At 45.4% G+C, this 23217-nt stretch overlaps 1 protein-coding gene across 6 annotated transcripts; it reads right to left on the reverse strand.

Annotated features, from left to right (window-relative positions):
• Nucleotides 1–4779: 4779 nt before the first annotated feature.
• Nucleotides 4780–19855, reverse strand: MTRES1 (mitochondrial transcription rescue factor 1). 6 transcript variants are annotated; one of them, XM_059700807.1, is made up of 5 exons: nt 19673–19809; nt 16240–16445; nt 11186–11664; nt 8975–9047; nt 4780–4982 (listed from the first exon to the last, which is right to left on the reverse strand). In XM_059700807.1, exons 3-5 carry the CDS (start codon nt 11650–11652, stop codon nt 4803–4805), a joined length of 720 nt encoding a protein of 239 aa, XP_059556790.1. In that variant the 5' UTR covers nt 11653–11664; nt 16240–16445; nt 19673–19809; the 3' UTR covers nt 4780–4802. The 6 variants fall into 6 exon arrangements, with proteins under 6 accessions (XP_059556790.1, XP_059556793.1, XP_059556788.1 ...); XM_059700810.1 differs by lacking the exon at nt 16240–16445 and having other exon boundaries at nt 19803–19855; XM_059700805.1 differs by lacking the exon at nt 16240–16445.
• Between the last annotated feature and the right edge of the window lie 3362 nt (nt 19856–23217).

Below are 23217 nucleotides of genomic sequence, written 5' to 3' on the forward strand. Positions count from 1 at the left end.
CCACTGAGTGGTTGGTGCCAGGGGGTCATTAGTCAGTGCAGCAGGTCCTGGTATGGTGCTGCTTCTCTGGGCCTGGAGCTGAAACAACCGAAGCCTAGATGTCACCTTCCAGGAGTTAATGCTTAAGGGAGTGGTCAGGCAAGGGCTTGTCGTTTTGTGGTTGCTAGGCACCTGGGGCTCTCCGCCCTGGTGACCCTCTGCACCTGGCCCATGGTTCTGCTCTGCTCATGCTGTTTAACTGCCTACTCCACTTGCATTATAGGAAAGGAGAACCTATGAAGTCTGTTACAACTGCACCTCTTTAGACTACATTAGACTGGCAGAAGTCCAAAAGCTGGGTCATCGTGCCAGGGGCTGGGTGAGGCTGTGGGCCTGCAGGCACTGTGTGTTGCTGGTGGGAGAGCAGCCTGGTGCAGCCATTGTGGAGAGGAAGCAAGCACTGTTATTTGTGGTGAGGGGAGTTGGTGGAGTCTGGAAGAGAGGATAGGCAAGGCCTTACCGGGTAACTCAGTTGATTAGAGCATTGTCTCGATATGCCAAGGTTGCAGGTTTGATCCCTGTTCAGGGCACATACAAGAAGCAACTAATGAATACATAAGTAAGTGGAACAAATGGATGTTTCTCTCATTCTCTCCTTACCTCCTTCTCTCTTAAAAAAAAAAAAAAAAAAGGTAGGCAAAATGTGGATGCACACTGGGATTTATTATGCAGCAGAGAGAAACAATAGATTAGATGTACCTATAGTGAGTGCCATCGGTGGATCTTAAAAACCATTCTGAGTGAAAAAAGATTCAAAATGAAATATATAGTAATGCCATTTATGAAATTTAAATGTGTAGAGAACAGCAAAACACATTTTACAAGAATGATACCAAGAAAGATAACACATTACACCCATTAGAATAGCTGGCTAAAGTCAGGGAGGACCTGTGAATACATGAAACCAACAGAGGAGAAAAAATAACCTGAAAGAACTTGCAGGGTGAATACTGGTGCGAGGCTTGTCCTAATGGGAAACCGTGTGGGCGTGCGTCCCCATTCCACCCAATGGTGTGTTGGTAAATGTTTAACATGTTGGTCAGTGGTTCTCAAGGGAAAATAAACTCTGATTCATGGCGTTTACTCAGACTACCCTGCTAGGGCTGATTTTCAAAGACAGTCTGGGAGATGCACCCTTGCTGCTCTCCTAAGTCTGCATGATGGAGTTTACAGCTTCCTTCCTGCTCCCTGCGATCCGCAGTGTCGTCAGTAACAGTAACTGTTTGAAGGCCAACATCTCTATGTCCCAGGTAAGGCAGAACTCTAGTGGGAAGTCATGATACACACGGCTCACCCTTTAAGGCTCATGGACCGGGCATTACCACCCCAACTGAAATCTATTTTCTTCTTCGTTTCTTGAAAAATGGGAGTTATGTTTCTATCTCCCCAATCATTATTGACCAAATAAACCACAAATTATCCCCCAAATGTCTACTTTTTTGTTGGCTGATAAATGCAATTAGCACCATATTTCCTAGGAAAAAAGCTATTTCTTTGAAAGGATTAACCATTACTGGTAAAAGGTCTAGATAGGCCTCTACCTGAAAAGGAAAATGGGGGGGGGGGGGGGGTAGGGAGGGCTTGCAACCTAGTTCAGCATCAGGTTAAAACTGTAGTCTTACTTCCCCACTCTGACTGACTGGGGCGGAGCTGCGGAGCCTAACCCAGGGCCCGCCACAGCTGACTTGGGCGGAGCTGCGGGGACCCTCGGGCCCGCCACAGGAGGGGCTATATAGGTCAGAGCCTCCCCATGAGTAGAATTCAGGCTTTGGATTCGGAATTCTCCTGGACTACCAGATCTGCGAAATAAAGGCTCAACTTTCCTCCCTCAGAGTGCTGGCCGATCGTTCTCCCGTGCATTCTGCCACGACATACCAAGTGATAACTTTAAATTGTTCATCCTTTAAAAACTGCAAACATACACCAGCAGCATTTCCATACTTCTCCGGGAAAACAAGAACCACTAAAAAAATTCTTCCTTGTCATGCCATCAGAGGAGGGTCTCAACCTCATCACTCTGGACATTCTGGCTCAGATAACTGTTGTGGGGGCTGTCGGTGCGCCATAGGATATTTAGCGGCATCACTGGTCTCTACCCACTCCATGTCCATGCCATCCCAAAACCAAAAATATCTCCAGACACTGTCAAATGTACCCCGTGGCGAAATCACCCCCAGGTGAGAACCACGGCATTAGAAATATCCAAATCTTTTATCTGAGGAGGCTTTGCCACACAGCATTATACGTAAAGCCGCTGTCATTTGTGTCAAGTAGGAATGAGTGTGTTTCAAGAGTCCATAAATCTTTATGAAATGCTTTTGTTTAGATCAGTTTTTGCCACGAGCTGTGACCAAACCAACATTTTCCATCATCAGATATCTTCTTAGTTTGAGTTTTAAAAACAGAGAAGTCTGGAATGGGTCAAACTGCCAAATAGCTAAGGTAGGTACTAATGACCAATAGTTTTAAAGAGCCGTTCAGGCCTAGCTGGTTTGGCTCAGTAGATAGTGTCAGCCTGCGGGCTGAAGGGTCCCGGGTTCGATTCTGGTCAAGGGCACATGGCTGGGTTGTGTGCTCAATCCCCAGTAGGGGACGTGCAGGAGGCAGTCCATCAATGATCTTCGTCATTGATGTTTCTCTCTCCCCCCACTTCTCTGAAATCAATACAAAAATATTTTTAAAAAATTGATGTTCCTGGGTCTTCTGAAACCTGAGCTGGTTCATGGGCCCAAATAGCCCACTGTTCCAGGCTACAGACATTTCCCTTCACTGTCAGTTAACCCGAGTTCTCAAGAATTGCTGGAGCCAGACACAGTCTTTCTGACGTTACATAACCTAATCTATTTGAGCTGACCCTTCCAGTGCCTGAAACAGCTCCTAGGAATCGCTGGCTGACTTATGCAAATGACCTTGCCCTTAGATCAGTGGTTCTCAACCTTCTGGCCCTTTAAATACAGTTCCTCATGTTGTAACCCAACCATAAAATTATTTTTGTTGCTACTTCATAACTGTAATGTTGCTACTGTTATGAATCGTAATGTAAATATCTGATATGCAGGATGGTCTTAGGCGACCCCTGTGAAAGGGTCGATCGACCGCCAAAGGGGTTGCGACCCACAGGTTGAGAACCGCTGCCTTAGATGATGTATATTTGTGTGTCCCTTCTACTACTACTTTATATGTTTGTCCCTTTTATAACACTCGAGAATTAGAACAGTCTGATTCTTTATTCTCTTCATTGATAAAATCTGTGTATTTTCTTTTTTCTTTTTTTTTTAAAATATACTTTATTGATTTTTTACAGAGAGGAAGGGAGAGAGATAGTTAGAAACATCGATGAGAGAGAAACATCAATCAGCTGCCTCCAGCACATCTCCTACTGGGGATGTGCCCGCAACCCAGGTACATGCCCTTGACCGGAATCGAACCTGGGACCTTTCAGTCCGCAGGCCGACGCTCTATCCACTGAGCCAAACCGGTTTCGGCGTATTTTCTACTTTCACCTGAAAATTAAACTCTCAGCTTATTGCCTGCCCTCCACCTGGGGTCACTACATTTTTTCTCTAAAGGGTCAGATAGCAAATATTTTAGGCTTTGTGGACCACATAAGGTCTCTGTCATATATCCCTTTGTTTTGTCTTTAAAGAAATTTTTCACTTTATATTGTTTTTGTTAATCCTCTCCATTGATTTTTTTTTTTTTTTTTTTTTAGAGAGAGTGGAAAGAGAAAGCGAGGGAGAGAGAGAAACATCAATGTGAGAGAAATACAAGGATTGGTTGCCTCCTGCATGTAGGCACCCCAACCAGGGCTGGGGATGCAGTATGCAACCGAGATATGTGCCATTCACTGGAATTGAACCCGGGACCCTTCAGTTCTCAGGCAGAGTGAGCCAAAATGGCTAGGGCAGCCGTGGGCAAACTACTGCCTGTGGGCCGGATCCAGCCCTTTGAAATGAATAAAACTATTGAAAAAAAAGACCGTACCCTTTTATGTAATGATGTTTACTTTGAATTTATATTAGTTCACACAAACACTCCATCCATGCTTTTGTTCCGGCCCTCCGGTCCAGTTTAAGAACCCATTGTGGCCCTCGAGTCAAAAAGTTTGCCCACCCCTGGGCAAGGGCATCCTTTGTATTTTTTAAACAACCCATTAAAAATGTAAAAGGCCTCTGGCTGCCTTAGTTTATTAACCCCTGCCCTAAACAATTAATTTTAAATGGGCCCTAACTAGCCTATTCGGAATTTTACTCATCCAGACTTCTGAAGATAAATGGAAGGGGGAACTAAAGCCACCATGCTGGCAATTCAAAAAGGCCTGAGCAGAGTGAGGTCTCCCAATGCTCCCCTGAGGCTACGAGGGTGACCTTCACTGGGCCTGGCTTTGCCTTCAGAAGCCTGGACTCAGGGAAGCTGGCCATCAGGGTTCAAATTGAAATGAAAACACTAACAAAGCCAGTTTATGTTACCCTCCCTCCCAGGTAGTGAACGTGGGAAACAGCAGGCTAGTCATTAAAACCTCTCTGGGCTTAGCTCCTCCGGCATACATGTCACTCATGCTCCCGAGTCAAATTAAGCACAAATCAAGCCCAGGACAGAAATCCAGGCTGGGGTAGACTCCAAGATATGGATCCTGATTGCTCCAACATGGTTCAGCAGATTCCACAAATGGTGAGAACTTTATTTTAATAAAAATGCCTGCTTTTTGAGCTCGCTCCTTCCCCCACCAGTAGAAAACGCTTTATTGTTAAAAAGCAATCCATTTATTTCATCACACTCTTTTTAGGCAATTTTAACTTTTTCCACCGTCGTAAGATCACTCTGTATTTTTCACTTTCAGTCTTCTCTTCAAACACTTTTTTCAGGAGAATCCGCATCACTACCTCTGTTTCTGTTTCCTTATCTTCTCCAATTAGAATATCCAACGTATCTCCCACTTTCACCTGAAATTTAAGAGCCAACAGAACCTTCATTACATCTTGGGAAATGCAGGCCAATGCAAACATCTCTGCTCTGAGTTTTCACCAGGTGATCATCACCCAGGGGCAGGTGAGGAAAGATCCTGACTCCTCTGTAACAGTCGCTTGGTTCCTAGGGCCACACTCAGCTGCCTGCCTCCAACACGCGCACCTCAATACCAGTCAGTGTCCTGCCTTCAGACCTAGACAACTGGCAGCTTGTGGCAGTCCCTGTGTGGTGTGACTCAAATACCTCTATTGGATGATTTAAAGACACATCTGCATGGAGGTACTTATTTTGATAACAATGGCAAAAGACAAAAAGCGGGGCACAGTCTTAGAGATTATGTGCATAGTAATTACTACATGCATTGAGAAGACAATTTCCAGTCTAACACTTTTCACTGATTTCAATCCAGATGCGCTACATGGTCATGCTCCAGACCAGTGGTTCTCAACCTTGGCTGCACATTAGAATCACCTGGGAATCTTTTTAAAATCCTGATTTCTGGGCCTCATCCTCTGAAAATTCTGTTTCTTTGTTACTAATGTTGTGGCCCCACCCCATAACAGAGAAACAGGATTTCCGGAGGATGAGGCCCAGAAATCAGGATTTTAAAAAGATTCCCCGGTGATTCTAATGTGCAGCCAAGGTTGAGAACCACAGCTCTAGGCAGTTTGCTGGAAGTCACTATGGAACAGTGCTCAGCTGTACCTCTTGGAGAAATGGAAAAAGCTGTATCTGCTTTTCTCGCACTGACTGGTCCCAGTATGCCACATCATCAAGAGAAACAGGAAACAGGCCAAAGGGATGGTTACCAGAAGGTGGGGGGCGTGGTGGTGGTGGGGAGCGCAGGGGATGTGGACAGGTGAAAAAGGTGAAGGGGAATACGGTTAATAATATTGTGATAAACTGGCATGGTGATAGGTGATTACTAAAATTAATGAAGTGATCACACTTTAAGGTATAAAATGTCAAATCACTACATTGTACACCTAAAACTAATATAATTAATATAATATTATATACCAACTATACTTAAAAAAAGAGAGACAGGACTCACAAAGATGAATGCCCCAGAAAAGAGGGTCAAGCTGGATGCTGATTCAGTAGGTTCAAAGGGCTGAGGTCAAACCCATTCCTGCCCAGATGGAGCTTTGGGTTGAGCCAGTACAGGGCATGCCTAGGGCATTCAGTCACTGTTGCCAGGGTGCTGAGAGCCCAGGATGGACCCCTGGTCGTAGGAAGGCCGGATCCCAGGGGATCTGCCCAGCAACCAAGGAAGGGGCTAAACTGCCCCACATGCCATGTGCTTCTTCCACTAGAACACAAGCAGGGATGACCAGGGCCATCTCAGACTGCTCACCTTCTTCCAAGGGGAAGGGGGACCCACGTGTGGGCCATGGACTTGAAGTGGACACACATGACCACTTAAAATCCCACTAGAAGGCTTCTGGTTAAGAGGCATGGTGCCAGATGCCGACTTTTACCTTATTTTCCAATGACTGCTCTCTGAGGCAGTCATAATTTCATGCTTTCGGAACATCTGTTCTCCCACCCACACTAGGCTTTTGTAGGCACAATACTCAGTCTACAACAGGGGACTGCACACCTGCTCACCATGATGCCACACTGGTCAATCCAGACAGCCCAGAGCAGGCGGGTGAAAAACCCACACAGGGGCCTGTTTTAGACCATTAACTCTCTCCCCTTTGGGCTGAGAACCAGAAAGGCTCACACCACAGCCAGGCATGAAGACTGCTTCTCCCCTAGGTTTGAAGGATGGACTGACCTAAGAATCACCTGGGGTGGGGGGATCCTCCTGTGGTTCTGCTGGGTTCAGTTAAAAAATAATAATAATAACCACACAGCTCCACCTGTGTGGACACTTAAAATTAACGTCCAAAAATACAAGGCTTGGGAATGTGTTTCATTAAAACTCATTTTAATTAAGTAATGTATGCACATGATATGAAATTTAAAAAGACATAGGGGAAGGGCATGCCCTCTTGTGTACCTTCTCATAGACATACTGTAAGGGAAGGGCAGGCTCACATGTACCTGAAAAGCGGGAAGGAACCGTTCTCCGCGCCCCCGCCCCCACCCCCATCCCAGAAAGAGAATTCAGGAAGGCTTCAATCCCCACACCTGGATTCACCGCACGCTCCTATCTGAAGCACCAGTTACCCAGCACCTACAGCCCTCTGGGTCCCAACTGGTTTGCAGCTCACAGAACAGCTCTGCCCAGGGTTACAGCAGGCAGCCAGGGTTACAGCTGCAGCATCAGGCAAGCGCCTGATCCTTCAGGCCAGCAGCCAGGGCCGGGCCCCATGGAGCAGGCCATGCACGGGGAGGTGTTCTTTATTCCTTGCAAGGCCCTGTCCTTCCTAATGTGGGAGACGGCACAGCAGACACAAAGCAAACTGGGATTAGGGACAGTTCCAAATATCTACATTTCAAATCTCCTCTTAGCTGCAGTTACTATGGCTACCAGGTCTCCTAGTAACAGGCAGCAGAATGTTAATACTGGCCCCTTCCTTTGCTGACCCTCAGGAGAAATCTGGAAGGCAGCCGAGATAACATTACACCCAAGGCAGAATAAAGCAGCAGCAATTAGGCTGTAGTTAACAATATCTCCTAGCAGAGGGAGAATAGGCCTGTGGCGTTTGTAAATAAGACCCCAGCACAGGCGCACCGTGCACCAAGGGTCCTGCCTTTGGAACACTGCAGCTGGTGAGAGGGGCTGGACTACAACCCCGAAAAAGCAGTAAGGGTGGAGAAGGCCCCCGTCTCCAGAAGCGTGGCCGTAGTGCCTGATTTCCTGCGGCTCACAGAGCAATGACTGACACCCAGTCAGCTAGTCAGGTGCCATCAGAGGGAGAGTGGGCCTTGTGACTTGGCGGCTGACCCAGCGCTGAGGGGTCCCCTTATCCTGCAAGGACTCTGAAGAAAGCCGCAGCACTCACCCAGGTCCATGGCCATCGGCTCACACCCTACCAGGTCCCAGGGCAACGGGAGACAGCTTAGGGCCTCCAACCTCTGGGATGATTTGAAATATGAGAGAAGCTAAAATAAAAACGTCCAAAAGTGTGTCTAACTTGCCCAGAACACTGGTTCCCTGGACTCTAGGAGGTAGATTATGTCTGCCAATGCCTCAGAGGTCTGTCTTCCTAACTTTTTAAGGGTCTTTGTCATTCATATTTTTGTTTTGTTAACTTTTACCTTCATTATTGTATTTCCCAATTATGAAAGGGACACATATTTGTAAGAAATCCAGATAATAAGAAGCATGAAGAAAATATAACCCATAATGCCCCACCCAAAGAATACTAGTAATATTAATAATTTAATTCTAGATGCATATATTTATGTAATTTACTTTTACAAAAATACATATATTTAACAGAATTAACAAATATGATTTACTGTAACACTGGATACTGGAAATAAATTTTCTAAGTGATTTCTTTTGCTTACAGTAGTGTTGATGTGGAGCTGTCAAGAGAACATGACCCCTCCTGTGTGACAGCGCCTGCACAGAGCAGGGTACCCAGCAGGTGCTGGGGGGAGGGGTGTCCTCCGCCCGCACAGAATTACACATCTGCTCAGGTAACAGCGGGCCAAAAAAACCTCTCCATAGATCAAATGTTTCTTTTTAGCCTGGTTATTATGACTGAGAAGTTTAAATAATAGATTTTTGCCAGTTCTGATTGTCATCTTGAAATTTTAAAGAAAAAAAAGGGGGAGGGGGAAGCTTCACCTCAAAGTCATTATGGCTGCAAAAGAGCAAGTGATCTGTGTGACTGAAGCCAGCTGGTGATTCACTCTCACTAGCGTGACCAGGACTGGGGAGACCTGAGAAATGGTAAGACAGACACAAGGATGCCCCAAGTAAGGAGCCGAGGGGAAGGTAGGGGCATTAACTGAGTATTTGCAAAGCAACAGACAAAAACATCTGGCTGTCTTATTATCTCACCGTTCTGCTTTTCTTCCATAATTTTTCCCCGTTCAGCCTGAGTTCACCTTTGTAGAATGCATCTTCCACTTTGCTTAAAAAAAAAAAGTCAAAGTGCTTTAAAATAGAAATATATTTCAGAACCATTACACAAGTTTGAGAAACACACCTGCCATTAATGCTTATTCTGACAGTGACGTGTACCTCCCCACAAAATCTTCAGCCTGGGTGCTGGGAAAGTGAAAGGCAACTGCTCCCTATGTATCTAAAACAGGGAGACCAAAGGGTACTTCTAAGTAGACGCTGACCTGCTGCAAAGATTTGCTAGTACCATCAGGCAGGTAATCAGGCAGGTAACCTTGATGGGGCTTTCCAAGGTACCCGCACCAGCCCTCTTGGAAGGGGGCCCAGGTTCTCCACCTGACTCCCTGTGCAGCAACTCCCTTCAAGGTGGCAGCGCCTGTGGTTCTCTAACAAAGTAATGAGCGCTCGCTCCTCCTCACATACCTGCTCTGTGCTCTGACTGAAAAGCCAGGCACCACACGTATGCTGAGGCCATTAAGAAACCCTCACTGGTCTGCACTGAGATTGGGGAAACTCCAATCCAGCAGCTGCTGATCTGTCTGAATTTAATCACTGGGGCAACTAGACCAGGGAAGGATGCAGACAAAAATCAATGCCCTTTCTTCCTGAAGCTCTGATTCCAAGTGACTGACATCTGGGGTTCTGCTTAATTACAGCAGCAGCAGCAGCTACTACCCTGGGAGAGGAGAGGACCCCTTATGAGTCTGTCAGATTTTAGAGAACATTCAACAAATCCTAATCAGGTTGCCTATGGGCTGAGTCACCTTTATGAGTCCTTATGCTCCATAGATTGAAACAACTAAACTATGCCATTAAGTTAGGTCATAAAGGTACAAATTACGTAAGGAAATCTTTCTGAATTTATCATTCATACCGCAATTCTTACCTTGAGTGCAATATGCACAAAATGATTATTACAGGAATGAATGAATAATGAGGGTCATTATTCTTATATAATTATAGTCTAAGAGAGAATGAGATTAAAGAAATCTTGAAAGTTATACTTACTATCTCTGTGCACTATATATGAACACACACAGTATTTTCGTCATCACGGGTAACATATTGAGTACCTACTATGTGCCAGGCACTGCTATAAGTGCTTTAGATACATAGAGAAATACTCATTTAATCCTACCACTACCTTCTAGAGCAGGTTCTATTATCCTCATTTTACAGATAAGGAAACTGAAGCACAGAGAATTTATGCCCGAGGTCATACACAGAATCAGGATTCAGACATTAGTGGTCTGGCTGCAGAGCCTGCATTCTTTTCTTTCTTTTTTAATCCTCACCCAAGGGTATTTTTTCCATTGATTTTTAGAGTGAAAGGGAGGGAGGGGAAGGAGAAACACAATGTGACACACATCAATTGAATGCCTCCCGTACTCGCCCCTAATGGGGCTGGGGAACCTGCAACCGGGGTATGTGCCCTTGACTGGGAATCAAACCTGAGACGCTTCAGTCAGTCCACAGGCCAATGCTCTAACCACTGAGAAAACTGGCCAGGGCCAGAGCCTGCATTTTTTTCCCCTTAAATATATTTTTATTAATTTCAGAGAAGGAGGGAGAGGGGGAGAGAGAAAGAAACATCAATGATAAGAATCATTGATCGGCTGCCCCCTACACGCCCTACACTGGGGATCGAGCCTGAAATCCAGGCATGTGCGCTGACCAGGAATCGAACCGTGACCTCCTGGCTCATAGGTCAACACTCAACCACTGAGCCATGCCAGCCAGGCCAGAGCCTGCATTCTTAACCACATTATACTGCTTTCGTTGATTCTAAGAGGCATTTTTTCACGCTGCAGTATTTGTAAAACCCACATGCATTTATGCTTACGATATACATCTTTTTTTTTTTTCAATATACATCTAACACAGTGATTCCTTTTCTCCTCAAAGATGTTATTAATGGTTCATCTTACAATCTTATGGGAGATTTAGAAACAAGGAAATATGGCACGTGGGATTTGCAGTCACTTGACTTCTTTGGGAATCAATTTTTTTGTCTATAGAAATGAAAGAGGTTTCCTCTAAGGTCTTTTCACATCTATGGTTACTCTTCACCACAGTACTGATAATGCTACGTTAAAATAACCAACAAGAAGACAAGTGATTTTGTAATGAAATGCACATCATACTTACTTTCTGCCAATATCTAGGCCTGTCTTCAGGATAATATCATACCGAAAAGACTGCACTACTTTCTCCAGGTCTTTATAGTCTTTGACCACACTGGGGTCTTCCTCCAGCTCCTCTTCTTGCTCACTCACTTCATGATCGCTCTCTTCATCAGAGTCCTCTTCAGCTTCAACTTTCTGCAGAGTCTTTTTAGTGGATTTTTTAGAGCTTATATTACTTTTGAGTCTTATAGAAAACGGGAAAATATATTCTGGAGCTATTAAAAGTCCTGGGAGTCTCAGTGAGAAAATGTTATGGAAAAGTGTTTTATAACTTGGTGCATTTAATTTGGTACTAGAAAAATAGAAGTACCGATTCCAGGAAGCACAGAGTTTGTGTGAAGGTGTCCCTCGTAGCGCTCCCCAGAGTCCAATCCAGGCATCTGGCTTTCTTAAAATACTGGTGGGCAATCTGACACTAGTCATAGCCATGGTGCATATAACCTGCAACAGACAATGACGCAGTTTACTTCACAAGTGCCGTGTCCTGGCATTCTTACTGCACAAACCACACACACACACCACGAACGCTTTATACCTCTACGGTACTGAAGCTCCCTACAAAAGGCCGTGTCGGTTTGCATGTACGAAGGGCCATGCAGTGTACTATGGTGAGTCTTCAAGCTGCAATTAATGTGCTTACCTTATAGCAATGATGGCGAACCTATGACACACGTGTCAGAGGTGACATGCAAACTCATTTTTTTGGTTGATTTTTCTTTGTTAAATGGCATTTAAATATATAAAATAAATATCAAAAATATAAGTCTTTGTTTTACTATGGTTGCAAATATCAAAAAATTTCTATATGTGACACGGCACCAGAGTTAAGTTAGGGTTTTTCAAAATGCTGACACGCCGAGCTCAAAAGGTTCGCCATCACTGCCTTATAGGGTGGCCATAAGGGTCATACTAGATACTAATATCTGTGCACACACTGGTTCTACTCTTTCCAACCCCTGAATTAGCTTGGTACTGATTGCTACTGAAAAATATTAACAATAGTTCTCAATTTTTTTTTTAAAGAAAAATCTCATGGAGAGAAAGACTACGGACATACAGTGCATCCTTACACTATTGACTTTGCCAAGGAAGGACACCAGATCATGTCTTCCTAAAACCCAGAGTGAATCTCTAAACTTTATTTCAGCCTTCAACCCCAGCAAAGCAGAGCTAGGAATGAACCAACTGGACAAGTGTGCATTTTACCACCTTTTACCTTTGACATCTTCCCACTGTTTGCAGAGGCATTAGCTAGCAAAGAAAAAAGAGACTTGGAGACCACAAGCTAGGGAATTGTTTCCTGAGGCACGGAGGTGCTGACATGCCAGAGAGCAACCAATACCTACAGTACCTCAAAGGCAGTAGAAACTATATTATTATGACGGTGGCAGACTGTTCCCATGTCCATCAAGATGGTTTTAACACCATGAATAGTAATGCGAGAAGGGTTGCCATGTGGTCAGTACCCGCGTACTTCAATCTGCAAGTGACTGCGCCACGGCTATCCTTTCAGACTGATCTGGTAATGATTCGCACGACTTCTCCTTCTTACTCTCCATTCATCACAAAGCTGACAACAGCAATTACCTGTAAGCTCACTCAACAGCTCATAGCTAGCTACTTCTAAATTACATTTGTTAACATTTTGGGCCTTATTTTTGTTGGCATGAATGAGGCAGACTACGGAAGCTCAACTCTATATTTTAGTGCTCTTGGGACCCCAATGTGAGCTGTAAATGAGAAATAAAGCAGGCTCAATTTGAGGGCTGTTTTTCAACACAACTATAATTTGAAATGATTTTTAAATGCTACAAAATCCCTAGAGTACTCTAAAATACTGACTAGAAATTACTTGAAGCACCTTAAAGAGAAATACTGATATTTATACACATGGTCTATCTAATCTAATACAGAACAGATAATCATTCATAGAAAGAACTTTAAATTTTACATCAGCAGTGATAAAGAAAATAGTTTATGGCCCACTACAATTAATTTTTTTTAAAGTTACCTAATGATGAACTACTTTTTATTTTACCAAGTAAAGTATTTTTTACCCTTTATTTTGCCAAGAAGGAATTTTTAGTAGTAATGTAATTTTTAAAAGAGATTTCAATGATTATATATGAAATATATTTTCATGGCAGAAAATCTGAACCCTGGCTGGGTAGCTCAGTTGATTGGAGCATCATACCAATACGCCAAGGTTTTGTGTTCAATCCCCTTTCAGGGAACATACAAGAGGCAAACAATGAATGCATAAATGAGTGGAACAATAGGTTGATGTTTCTCTCTCCCTCTCTCCTCCTTTCTCCCTTCCTCTCTCATTCTAAAAATAAATAAATAAATAAATAAAATTTGAAAAAAAGAAATTTTGAAAATTTTTTTAAAAAAGTCAAATTACCAATCATCTCCTCTATGATACTACTGTTCACATTTTTGGTATATATTCTTCACAGTGTAAAATTTTAAGAAAAATAATTCCCTTGCTAGCAGGTCCTCTCATACCTAACCACTCAACCAAAACAGGAAGGTTCACCATAAGTGGCCAGAGCTCTCCATCATCAGCCTCAGGAATTCTGTGTTGGGCTTAAGTTCTAGACTCATTAGAATTTATCCAGGTGATGTCTAAGTTATGGGCTAAGACAGTCTTGGTTGAAATCACCCCCTGCTGTTGGGCCTAGACCAGACTGGTTTGTAAGATGCTCATGTAATGGAAAAGACGAAGACTGACATTAATAATAATGATTTGCCCATCTTTAAGTGAGTGTTTTTTAAACTGTGGGTCATGAACCATTATGAAAATGTCTACTTTTTAAGAGCTACAACTGAAGGGTATAGAAAATATTACAGTGCATCACATATAGCAAGAGTAAATACTGCTAACAGTGCTTCATGAAACTTTTGTTACATTTACTCACATATGCATATATGTATGTATACACACACACACACACACACACACACATACACACACACACTGGGTCATCATGTAAAATGCATTTACTGTGGATCACAATAAACAAAAAGTTTGAAAACACTGGTCTAAGTGACTTCAGCAAATTATTTTTTTGCTATCAGGTATAATGCCAAAGGCCATATGTATGCCTTGGAGCTCAGGCCTGGCTTCATGTTCCATCCCAATTAACAACACTCCCAGAGCTGTTCCTGTCTGCAGAGACAGCAAAGGCAGCCTCTCAGGGATAACTCTGTGCAAGCTCCTCATCTTACAAAAGAATACAAACTAAAACTGGACCAATTCAACACGTTGCTAAGTCATACAGCTAGTAAGTGATATAGCCAGGATTTCAATGACAAGTCTTAACACTCACTAATTACTATGGGTCAGGCATTGCTCTACACATGAATTCATTTATTCCTTCCAACAAGCCCATCTAAGTTACATGGCCACACAGACACTAAGTGGACTCAAAGCCAGGCTCCCTGGCTCCTAGTCCAGGCTCTTCGCTACCATGCTGAATCGCCCACCAATCTTCTGACTCCAAATCCAGTGTTCTTTCTGCTACACCAGTGGTTCCCAACCTTTTTTTTGGCCATGCCCCACCTAAGCATCTCTAAAATTCTGATACCTCCCCCCGACCCTGTGCCATATAATTCTTGTTATTCAAAAAGTGAACTCCTATTCACGTGGAGGAAGTCTAAAAGGCCATTAACTAGGTCTAACAAGCTTCCAAAGAACATGGCAGCCATGAAAGAGAAAAATAAAAGAACAAAAGGACAGTTGAAGTACTGAGGAAGAAGTCACGAAGAAATTGTTTAAAAAAATAATAATATGAAGTGATATGAAAAAATAGCAAAGTTTCAAAACATATGAGAACTGAAATGCGTAAGTATGTCACAATATATATTTATATACTGTATATAAGGCCCCTAGAACCATAAGAAATGCAAAAAATTCACTGTTAATAACTCATTCTTGAATTACCCCCTTAAAAACCAAATTGCCCCACGTTGGGAACCACTGTGCTACACCATGACATTTCTCATTTTCTTTGGACAAAAGCTAACCTTCACCGACTGCAATACTAGAGAGAATGAAGAGTTTCAGGAATAGTGGATTGGAAGTGTCGTCCTCGTGTAGATGAAATCCTAAGAGGAGACATTCCTGGGGAGGGAAGTTCTCTCTGGATCAGTCCCTGGACTCCCACATACCCCATCCCAGAGTCCTGCCGGTGTACCACACTGTTGTCTCTGTGAGGAATGCCAGATATGATGGTGCTCTCTGCATACATCACAGTTAATAGTTACCTACACTAGGAAACGTTTACTAGCACAAAATAACTTTAAAATCATACTCATGTAATTACAATAAACATAACCAAAATGGCAAGCCAAGCAATACCTCTGATTCTGCCCAGAGCTCTGAAACTCAGATTTGCAGCGGTTGAACGTTGACCCTGTCAGGGCACCTGCCCAGGTTGCGGGCTCGATCCCTGGTGTGGGGCATGCAGGAGGCAGCCGATCGATGCTGTGTCTATCTCTCTATCCCTCTCCCTTCCTCCTCTCTCTCTAAAAGTATCAATAGAAACATTTTTTGTTGTTGTTGTTTAGAAACCCAGATTCTGCCTCAGAGTTTTGAAACTAGTCAGAGACGTGGGAGTGCCAGAGGAGAGGGCTAACGAAGCAGGCCCAACCCCTCTTCAACCAGAACAGCAAGCAGTGCTGGTGAATACCGGGGTTCGTTGTATTTCATTGAAAATAAGGACTCTACTACTGCAAAAAAGTTTCTATCCTTTTAACATGGCCTCTTTTCTTCCAGGCTTCACCCAAAATCCAGGCCTCTCCTCCACCCTCCCCTGCCCCCACTCACCGTGCCCCTTTCCAAACTCATCTGCACCAATGCTGTATGTCTTTTGTACTATTCTTATCTCCTAAGGGCAGTGGCAGGGCGGGAACTGTACCCCATTTCTCACTCCATCCCCAATCTGCTCGGCACACACAAAAACCAGTGACTACTTGAAGATTCACTTTCGCGAAATGAAATGAGCATCCTACCTATTACTACGTCCACTCATATGCCAAGTGGCCAGCGAGGGCTACATAAAACACAGTCCTGTCAAGAAGCTGCCACTGAAGTGGGATGTGGGTGTCAGAGAACATTAAGTGAAAGCTGAGGTCGAGGAGGCTGTTCTTGCGCAGGTTGGAGCCAGAGCAGGGATGCCTGAGGAGAGTTCTGATGGCAAAAGTGGCCGGAAATGGAGCTTTGAGGAAACAGAAAGTTACAACAGTGATTTTTCCCTTTCTAGTGAACCATTCTCATCAGCATGGTGTTATTTCTCATTCAAAACAAACCAACGAACCTCTTAACCCCACTACCCCCCAGCTGCTCTTCTTGCTCCTCTTTACAACAAAACTCCCCAAAAGGGTTGTCTATACTCTCTTCAGTGCCTCTCATTTCTAAATCCAAAAGGTCAGCTGTTTGCCCCCGTCTTATCTTACTTTCTCAGTAGCATCTGAAACAACTAATCACTCTTTTCTTTTCCACTTGGTTTCAGGACACCCTATTCTCGGCTTACCTCCTACCTCACCGGCTGCTGCTTTTCGACACTTCTTTGCTGCTTCCTTCTCTTCTCCCTGACATCTTAATGTTGGAGGGCGCTAGGGCTCAGCCTCTGATCCTCTTCTACATTCACATCATCCAGCTCGATCAGTTTTGGCAAATGTTTATCAAGACACCAGGCATCTCCGTGGCTTTAAATACCACCTACTAGTAAATGCCAATGGCTTCCTATATCACCCCTTTCTTCCAAATTCCAGACTTGTATGTCTGTGCAGAACAGTTACTATAGTAGGCCTGAGACTGCTATCCTTAGAAAGCCCGCTTGCAAGGTGGCCCTTGGCTGGTGTCTGGGAACTTGGATTTCAGGAGGGTTCTCACCATTCACAGAACGGACAGGAGTGGCTCACTGGGCCTACTCTGTCTGTACAAACTACAGTGGGGCCTTGACTTACGAGTGTCCCGACGAACGAGTTTTTCGAGAAACGAACCCTCTCTCGGCCGATTTTTTGCTTTGAGTTGCGAGCTAAAATTCGGGTTACGAGCCAGCTTCAGGTACCCCACCGCTAGTTGGCGCAGCGAACGTCACAGTGAATGCCACAGCATCAGCCCAGCATCACGTGTCTCACTCGTTCACTTCTTGATTTGACATACGAGTAATTTGAGTTACGAGCTCCGTCACGGAACGCATTAAACTGGTAAGTCAAGGCCCCACTGTACTTGATTTATGCTGAACACCCGCTTTCCTTCTGCGAGTCTGGAATTTTGGTTCATTCTCGACAGAGGGTGCCTATGTGACTAAACCCTAATAAAAACCTGGGGCCCTGACTCTCTAATGAGCTTTCCTGATAGACATTTCCCACGTTGTCACAATGTGCTGCTGCGAGAATTACGCACATCCAATGTGACTGCACTGGGAGAGGGCTCTCGGCTTGGAAGACTGACCCTGGCTTCCTCCCGTCTGTCTCAGGCATCCTCTCCATCGCTGGCTGTGCTTTGTATGCGTTTGCTGTGACCCACAGCTGAGTTCTACTCAGCCTTCCCGGTGACTCAATGAACCTGGAGGCGGCCTTGGGGACCCCCGACACAATATCCAATTGCCTGTTCCGTATCTCCAGTTCAGTGTGTAAGTGTGTAACAGGCACCGGAAACAACGGGTCCAAAAACAAGCTCCTGATACATCCCCAGTCCCAAATCTGCTTCAGCGGCCGCCTTCCCCACCTCAGTCAGTGGTAACTCCACCCTTCCAGTTGCTAAGAACTAAAGCTGCCGGTCATTCTCGACTCTTCCCTTTCTCTCAGGCCCATGTGCATGATGTCAGGACACCAAGTTCCATAGCTCACCATTGCCTCTGCTACCACAGATTCAGGCCACCTCCTCTCTCACCAGGTTACCCACGAAGGCTCTGTGAGAGCCTGCTCTCCAGTGGTCAGTGATTCTTTTAAAAAGTAATTTACACCACGTCACTACTTTCCTCAAAACTCTACGCAAGCACCGAGAAAGGCAAAATCCCTACCGTGGCCTAAAGCAGCGGTTCTCAACCGGTGGGTCGCGACCCCTTTGGGGATCGAACGGCCCTTTCACAGGGGTCGCCTAAATACATCCTGCATATCAGATATTGACATTACGGTTCATAACAGAAGCAAAATTACAGTGATGAAGTAGCAACGAAAATCATTTCATGGTTGGGGGTCACCACAACATGAGGAACTGTATTAAAGGGTCGCGGCACTAGGAAGGTTGAGAACCCCTGGCCTAAAGGCTTCCTGGGACCTGGCCCCTCCGTTTCCTCTCTGACCTCATGTCCTGCCTCTCTGGCCCTTGCTCACTCAGCTCCGGCCACACAGGCCTCCCTGATGCTCCTCATACACAACAGGCACATTGCTGGGGAGAGTCCCTTGTGCCAGCTGCCCCTGGAACACCCTCGCCCCAGATGTCCCCACGGACAGCGCATCCTCACTTATGAGGTCCACTCATTCTGACTCTACTTAACAGGCATCTCCCCCTCCCGATGTCCCCTGACCCTGCTCTCGTTTCTTCCCCATAGCACTGGTCACCTGCTATCACGATCTAACTTACTGGTGGCCTTTTAATGTTTATTTTTTGCCTGTCTCCCCTGCTAGGATAAACACTCTGCAAGGGCAGGGATCTTCACCTGGGCCCTTTCCTCGGCGCAATCCTAAGCGCCCAGGATAGTACCCGGCACGCGGAAAGTGCTTAATGACTGTGGAATGACGGGAGATCAGGGCTGGAACATTGGAGTCCGAAAGAGCACCAAGAAGATGGGCAAGAAGCTCGTCTCCAAAGGCCTCGCCTATCTTAGATCTCCTTGGACTTGACCCAGAGGGCACGGGAACCATAAAAGGTCCCAAGGAGGTAAGCGACCCGAGAGGAGAGTATTAAAAGTATTTAAAAGATTTCCTTGGCGACACCGTGACTGCGCACAGGGGTGCTCGAGGCAGTGAGCCCCACGGCGGTTTCGGGCGAGATTTCCGGAGAGATAAAACCTGTGGACGACCGAAGGCTGCAGAGGCCACGCGGTCCGGGAGCAGCGGGGTCGGTGCAGTCCCCGAGCCTGCTCGCTACTCCATCAGGAGGACCTGGTCTCCCTGCTGCAGGTTTACTGCCATTAGAAAGCCTCCCTTCCCCCGGAGGCCAGAGGCGACCGGGCTGGCTGCAGGGGCGAGGCCCGGCTCTCCTCGCTCCCGCCCCGCGCCCGCGGGCTGCGCACCTTCCCGCTCCTCAAGGTCAAGGGGAACGGAGCACGAGCGGCCGCGAGCTCCCGGTCTGCGCCGGGAGACAGCAGTAGGTGCCGAGCGTGGGGGCGGACCGTCTCGGCCCGCCGGGTTCCCACGGCCCCTTCAGCCCCCGGGCCCCCGGGGCGTCACGAGGGGAGGCGAAGCGGGCCGGGCCACGAAGCGGGAGACTCACGCGGAGATGCGGCAGCGGCGCGGGCGGGGCGGCGGCGCGCGCCGAGCCCCTATTCACCGGTGCGCGCGGTGAAGCAACAGAGAGGGGTCGCGGGCCGGGGGCGCCACGCACCCGGCAGGGACGCAGTTACCTGTACGTCAGAGCCGCTCCCCCCTCCCCCCCGCAGCCGGGCCGACCTCCGGCCTCCAGGCACCGCCCTGCCCGTGCCCCGCCCCTTCCGTCGGCGCAGGCGCGGCGAGAACGGGCCGGGCCGGACGCACGGGCACGGCGGCGGCGCAGCGACCCCTGCTGGAAGCTGCGCCTCGGAGGACTGCGCGGAGGACGGACTGCGGGACGCGCCCGGCTCCGAGCCCAGCGGGAAGCCAGCGCGGAGCTGGTACACGTGGCTGCAGAGAGCTTCTGTTAATGCCGTGGGCCCTGAATTCTCTGGAGTCATACCCGTTGGAACATCTTTGAGAATTATAGGCCGTAATCTTCAGCAAAACAGATACACCTGCCAGAATTTACTGACAATATAAAGGAAGTTCAGAACATCTTTTCAGGAATAAAGCGATTAACCCTGGCAGGTGTGGATCCATTGGTTGGATGTCCTCCCCCTGCGCCAAAAGGTTGCTGGTTGACTTCCCAGTCAGATTACCTGCCAGGATTTCAAGCTCAATCCCCGCTTCGACCCCCTCACCCCCTCCACACACACACACCCAGGGTGCCTGCAGGAGGCAGCAGACAGATGTGAGAGTAGAACATCACGTTTCTCTTTTCCCCTCTCCCTTCCTCTCTCTAAAAAAAATAAAAATAAATCCTGGCCGGTGTTGCTCAGTGATTGAATGTGGACCTATGAAACAGGAGGTCAAGGTTCGATTCCCTGTCTGGCCGTCTGGGCGCACGCCTGGGTTGGCGGGCTCAGTCCCCCAGATGGGGATGCGCAGGAAGCAGCCTATCAGTGATTCTCTCTCATCATCGATGTTTCTCTCTCTCCCTCTCTTCCTTCCTCTCTGAAGTCAATTAAAGTATTTTTTTTAAAAAATAAAAATTGATAAAAAATATTTTAGAAACAAAAAGAAAATGAAGAGAGAAAAAAGAACAAAGCGATGAAAAGATCAACTGAGTCATACCTGTCCAGCTTATTGGTCAGGCAGTAGGTGATTAGACAGCATGAAACAAAACAAAAACCCAACTGAAAAAAATACTGCTCAGCAGTGGAAACAGCCCTTTTGCGATGTAAAAAGATGAACCAGAAGTTAAAGGAAGAACTTCTAAGGACAACCTGTTGCATGAAGTTTCGTACATGTTCACATTAATGCTCAAGAAGATACATGCTCTGTTAAATTAGAAAGTATTTTTTTTTCTCGTTTTCAGAGTGATCTCCCTTCCTTTTCCCATCCTACACACTTTCATTCCACCGCTTCTTCACTGCTTCCCACAGTGACTACTTGATTGCATTTGTGCAATCAGAAAAAGCAGAAATTCTTTCAATTGCTGAAATGATACAACTGTTATTGGGGAAAAAAATGTTTTGTCTTCCCCCATTGCTAGTGGAAGTGGGGTTCTTGGGGTACTGCTAGAATAAGCATTTCCAGAGGTCCCCGAGATATAGTACAAAGCTTTATTTCCCTGGAATTACACCATGGTTTCCAAAGTCCGATTTCCCTAGTCCAGTCATAGAAGAAGTGTTGCTGAGGTTTAGTAAAGCTAGAAACAAAGCCAGTGTCCAGAGTTTCCTTTCCTTGTTGGAGCTGGGTCCCGTTCAGCATCAGGCTAGATACGGTCCATTCGTCCATTGTGTGTGGGGTTCACATGGCCATGGGCCATGTGGGCAAATGCAGGAACACAGGAGCAAAAGAGCCCCATAATCTCAGAGTCACTCAAGTCCTAAAAGAGCCAAGAGCACACAAGAGAGCAGGAGAGCAAACTTCTTTGATTAGGGGCTCTGCATCCCCAGTGTCTGCACTCTTGCAGTGGCCACGCCCATTCTGGCCAACCATCTCTGTCCTCAGGTGTGGTTGACAGCAAGCACCTTTACTGGGCATGTGTCTATCTTCCCTTTGTTGGACCCCTACGGAGTGTAAAGTAGCTTCCTAGTGAAGCTGCCCAAATGACATGCCTATAATATCTGGCCTTTCCTTTGCTCCTTTCCTATTATTAAAAACTAGCTAAAAAAAGAAAAAAAAAAGAACTAGCTAAGTACAACTGTATCACAACTTCATATCAGTTCAGTTTACACTGTTGACATTTTATACAGGTGACACATAGTTGCATTTACTAGTTTAAGACATTTGTAAAAAATTGCAGATGTGTTGTTTAATCTTCCAGTAACAGGAGTTAATCATTTATTATTATAAACAGACAAAATTGCCATAGGATCATGAATGATTACGGAAGAAAAGAATACAGTGATATTGGATTACATAAATCAGCTTGGTCATTGGCCTTTAAAAAATAAATATTTCACCCTAACAGATTTGGCTCAGTGGATAGAGCGTCGGCCTGTGGACTGAAGGGTCCCAGGTTCGATTCCGGTCAAGGGCACGTACCTTGGTTGTGGACACATCCCCAGTAGGGAGTGTGCAGGAGGCAGCAGCTGATCAATGTTTCTTCTCATTAATGTTTCTAACTATCTCTCTCCCTTCCTCACTGTAAAAAAATCAATAAAATATATTTTAAAAAATAAATATTTCATTAGATGAATCAAGTTAAACTTTTAACTTAAAAATGCTAATTAATATTTTAAAATTGCTTTGAGGTTACAAGTATTGTGTTTGTCTACTGAGCATAACTGAATTAGGAGGCTTTGGAAGGAAATAAATAGAAAGATTTATTCAAGAGTCTTAGGGTTTGCAAACCAGAATTACAACTAGGCAATACCCAGAGTGTTCTGAAGAAGAAATAAAAGCGGAGAGGGTTCTTATGGTAAAAAGTATATCCTTAAGAAGAATCAGTCCTGCATTCTTAGGCCCTGCATTGGTCTGAGATAGTTTTCTCTAGATCAAGCATGTCAAACTCGCGGCCTGTAGGCTGCATGCCTCGTTTATTTAGCCTGTGTTAGCCTTTGAGTTTGACATGCTTGCTCTAGATAACCGGTGGTCTGGATATTGGATGTCAGGTGGCCTGGATACATGAACATTCTTTCCTTAGTCCTTCAGGAGTTATCAGATGGTGATCTGGAGGCTTGATGTATAGTCAGGCATTGATGCAGAACTAGAAAGTTCAAAAGTTTAAATTCCCAAGCTAGTTAGAACAAGAATAAAATTGTTTCCTCATACCTTAACTTAATAGATGTTAGTAATTTAACAGCTCGATTACAGTGACTCCATTTTATTTCTTATTTATGATTTCTAACTTTTTTCACAAAAACCCCACATTTCTTTTCCTCATTTGAAGCAGCCCCTGCTATATTGCATTATGGGGATTGTAGTTTTTAGAGGCTTAGAATGCAAAGTAGACTAAGCTCTCATTTCCCTCATCAGGGCTGCCCCAATGCACACCACAAACACAGAATTGAGCTCGAAATTGAACCTACAATTGTGGGCTCCAGCTTTTTATTTAGC

This window comes from Myotis daubentonii, chromosome 6 (genome assembly GCF_963259705.1).
Source record: "Myotis daubentonii chromosome 6, mMyoDau2.1, whole genome shotgun sequence".
NCBI lineage: Eukaryota > Metazoa > Chordata > Mammalia > Chiroptera > Vespertilionidae > Myotis > Myotis daubentonii.

Coding starts and splice junctions, on each gene's coding strand:
- MTRES1 (XM_059700810.1), bottom strand. CDS start 11,652: ATGGCTATGACTAGTGTCAGATTGCCCACCAGTATTTTAAGAAAGCCA. Junction 9,048..11,185: donor GGCCTAGATATTGGCAGAAA/GTAAGTATGATG, acceptor TTTTTTTTTAAG/CAAAGTGGAAGATGCATTCT. Junction 4,983..8,974: donor TATGGAAGAAAAGCAGAACG/GTGAGATAATAA, acceptor CTTAAATTTCAG/GTGAAAGTGGGAGATACGTT.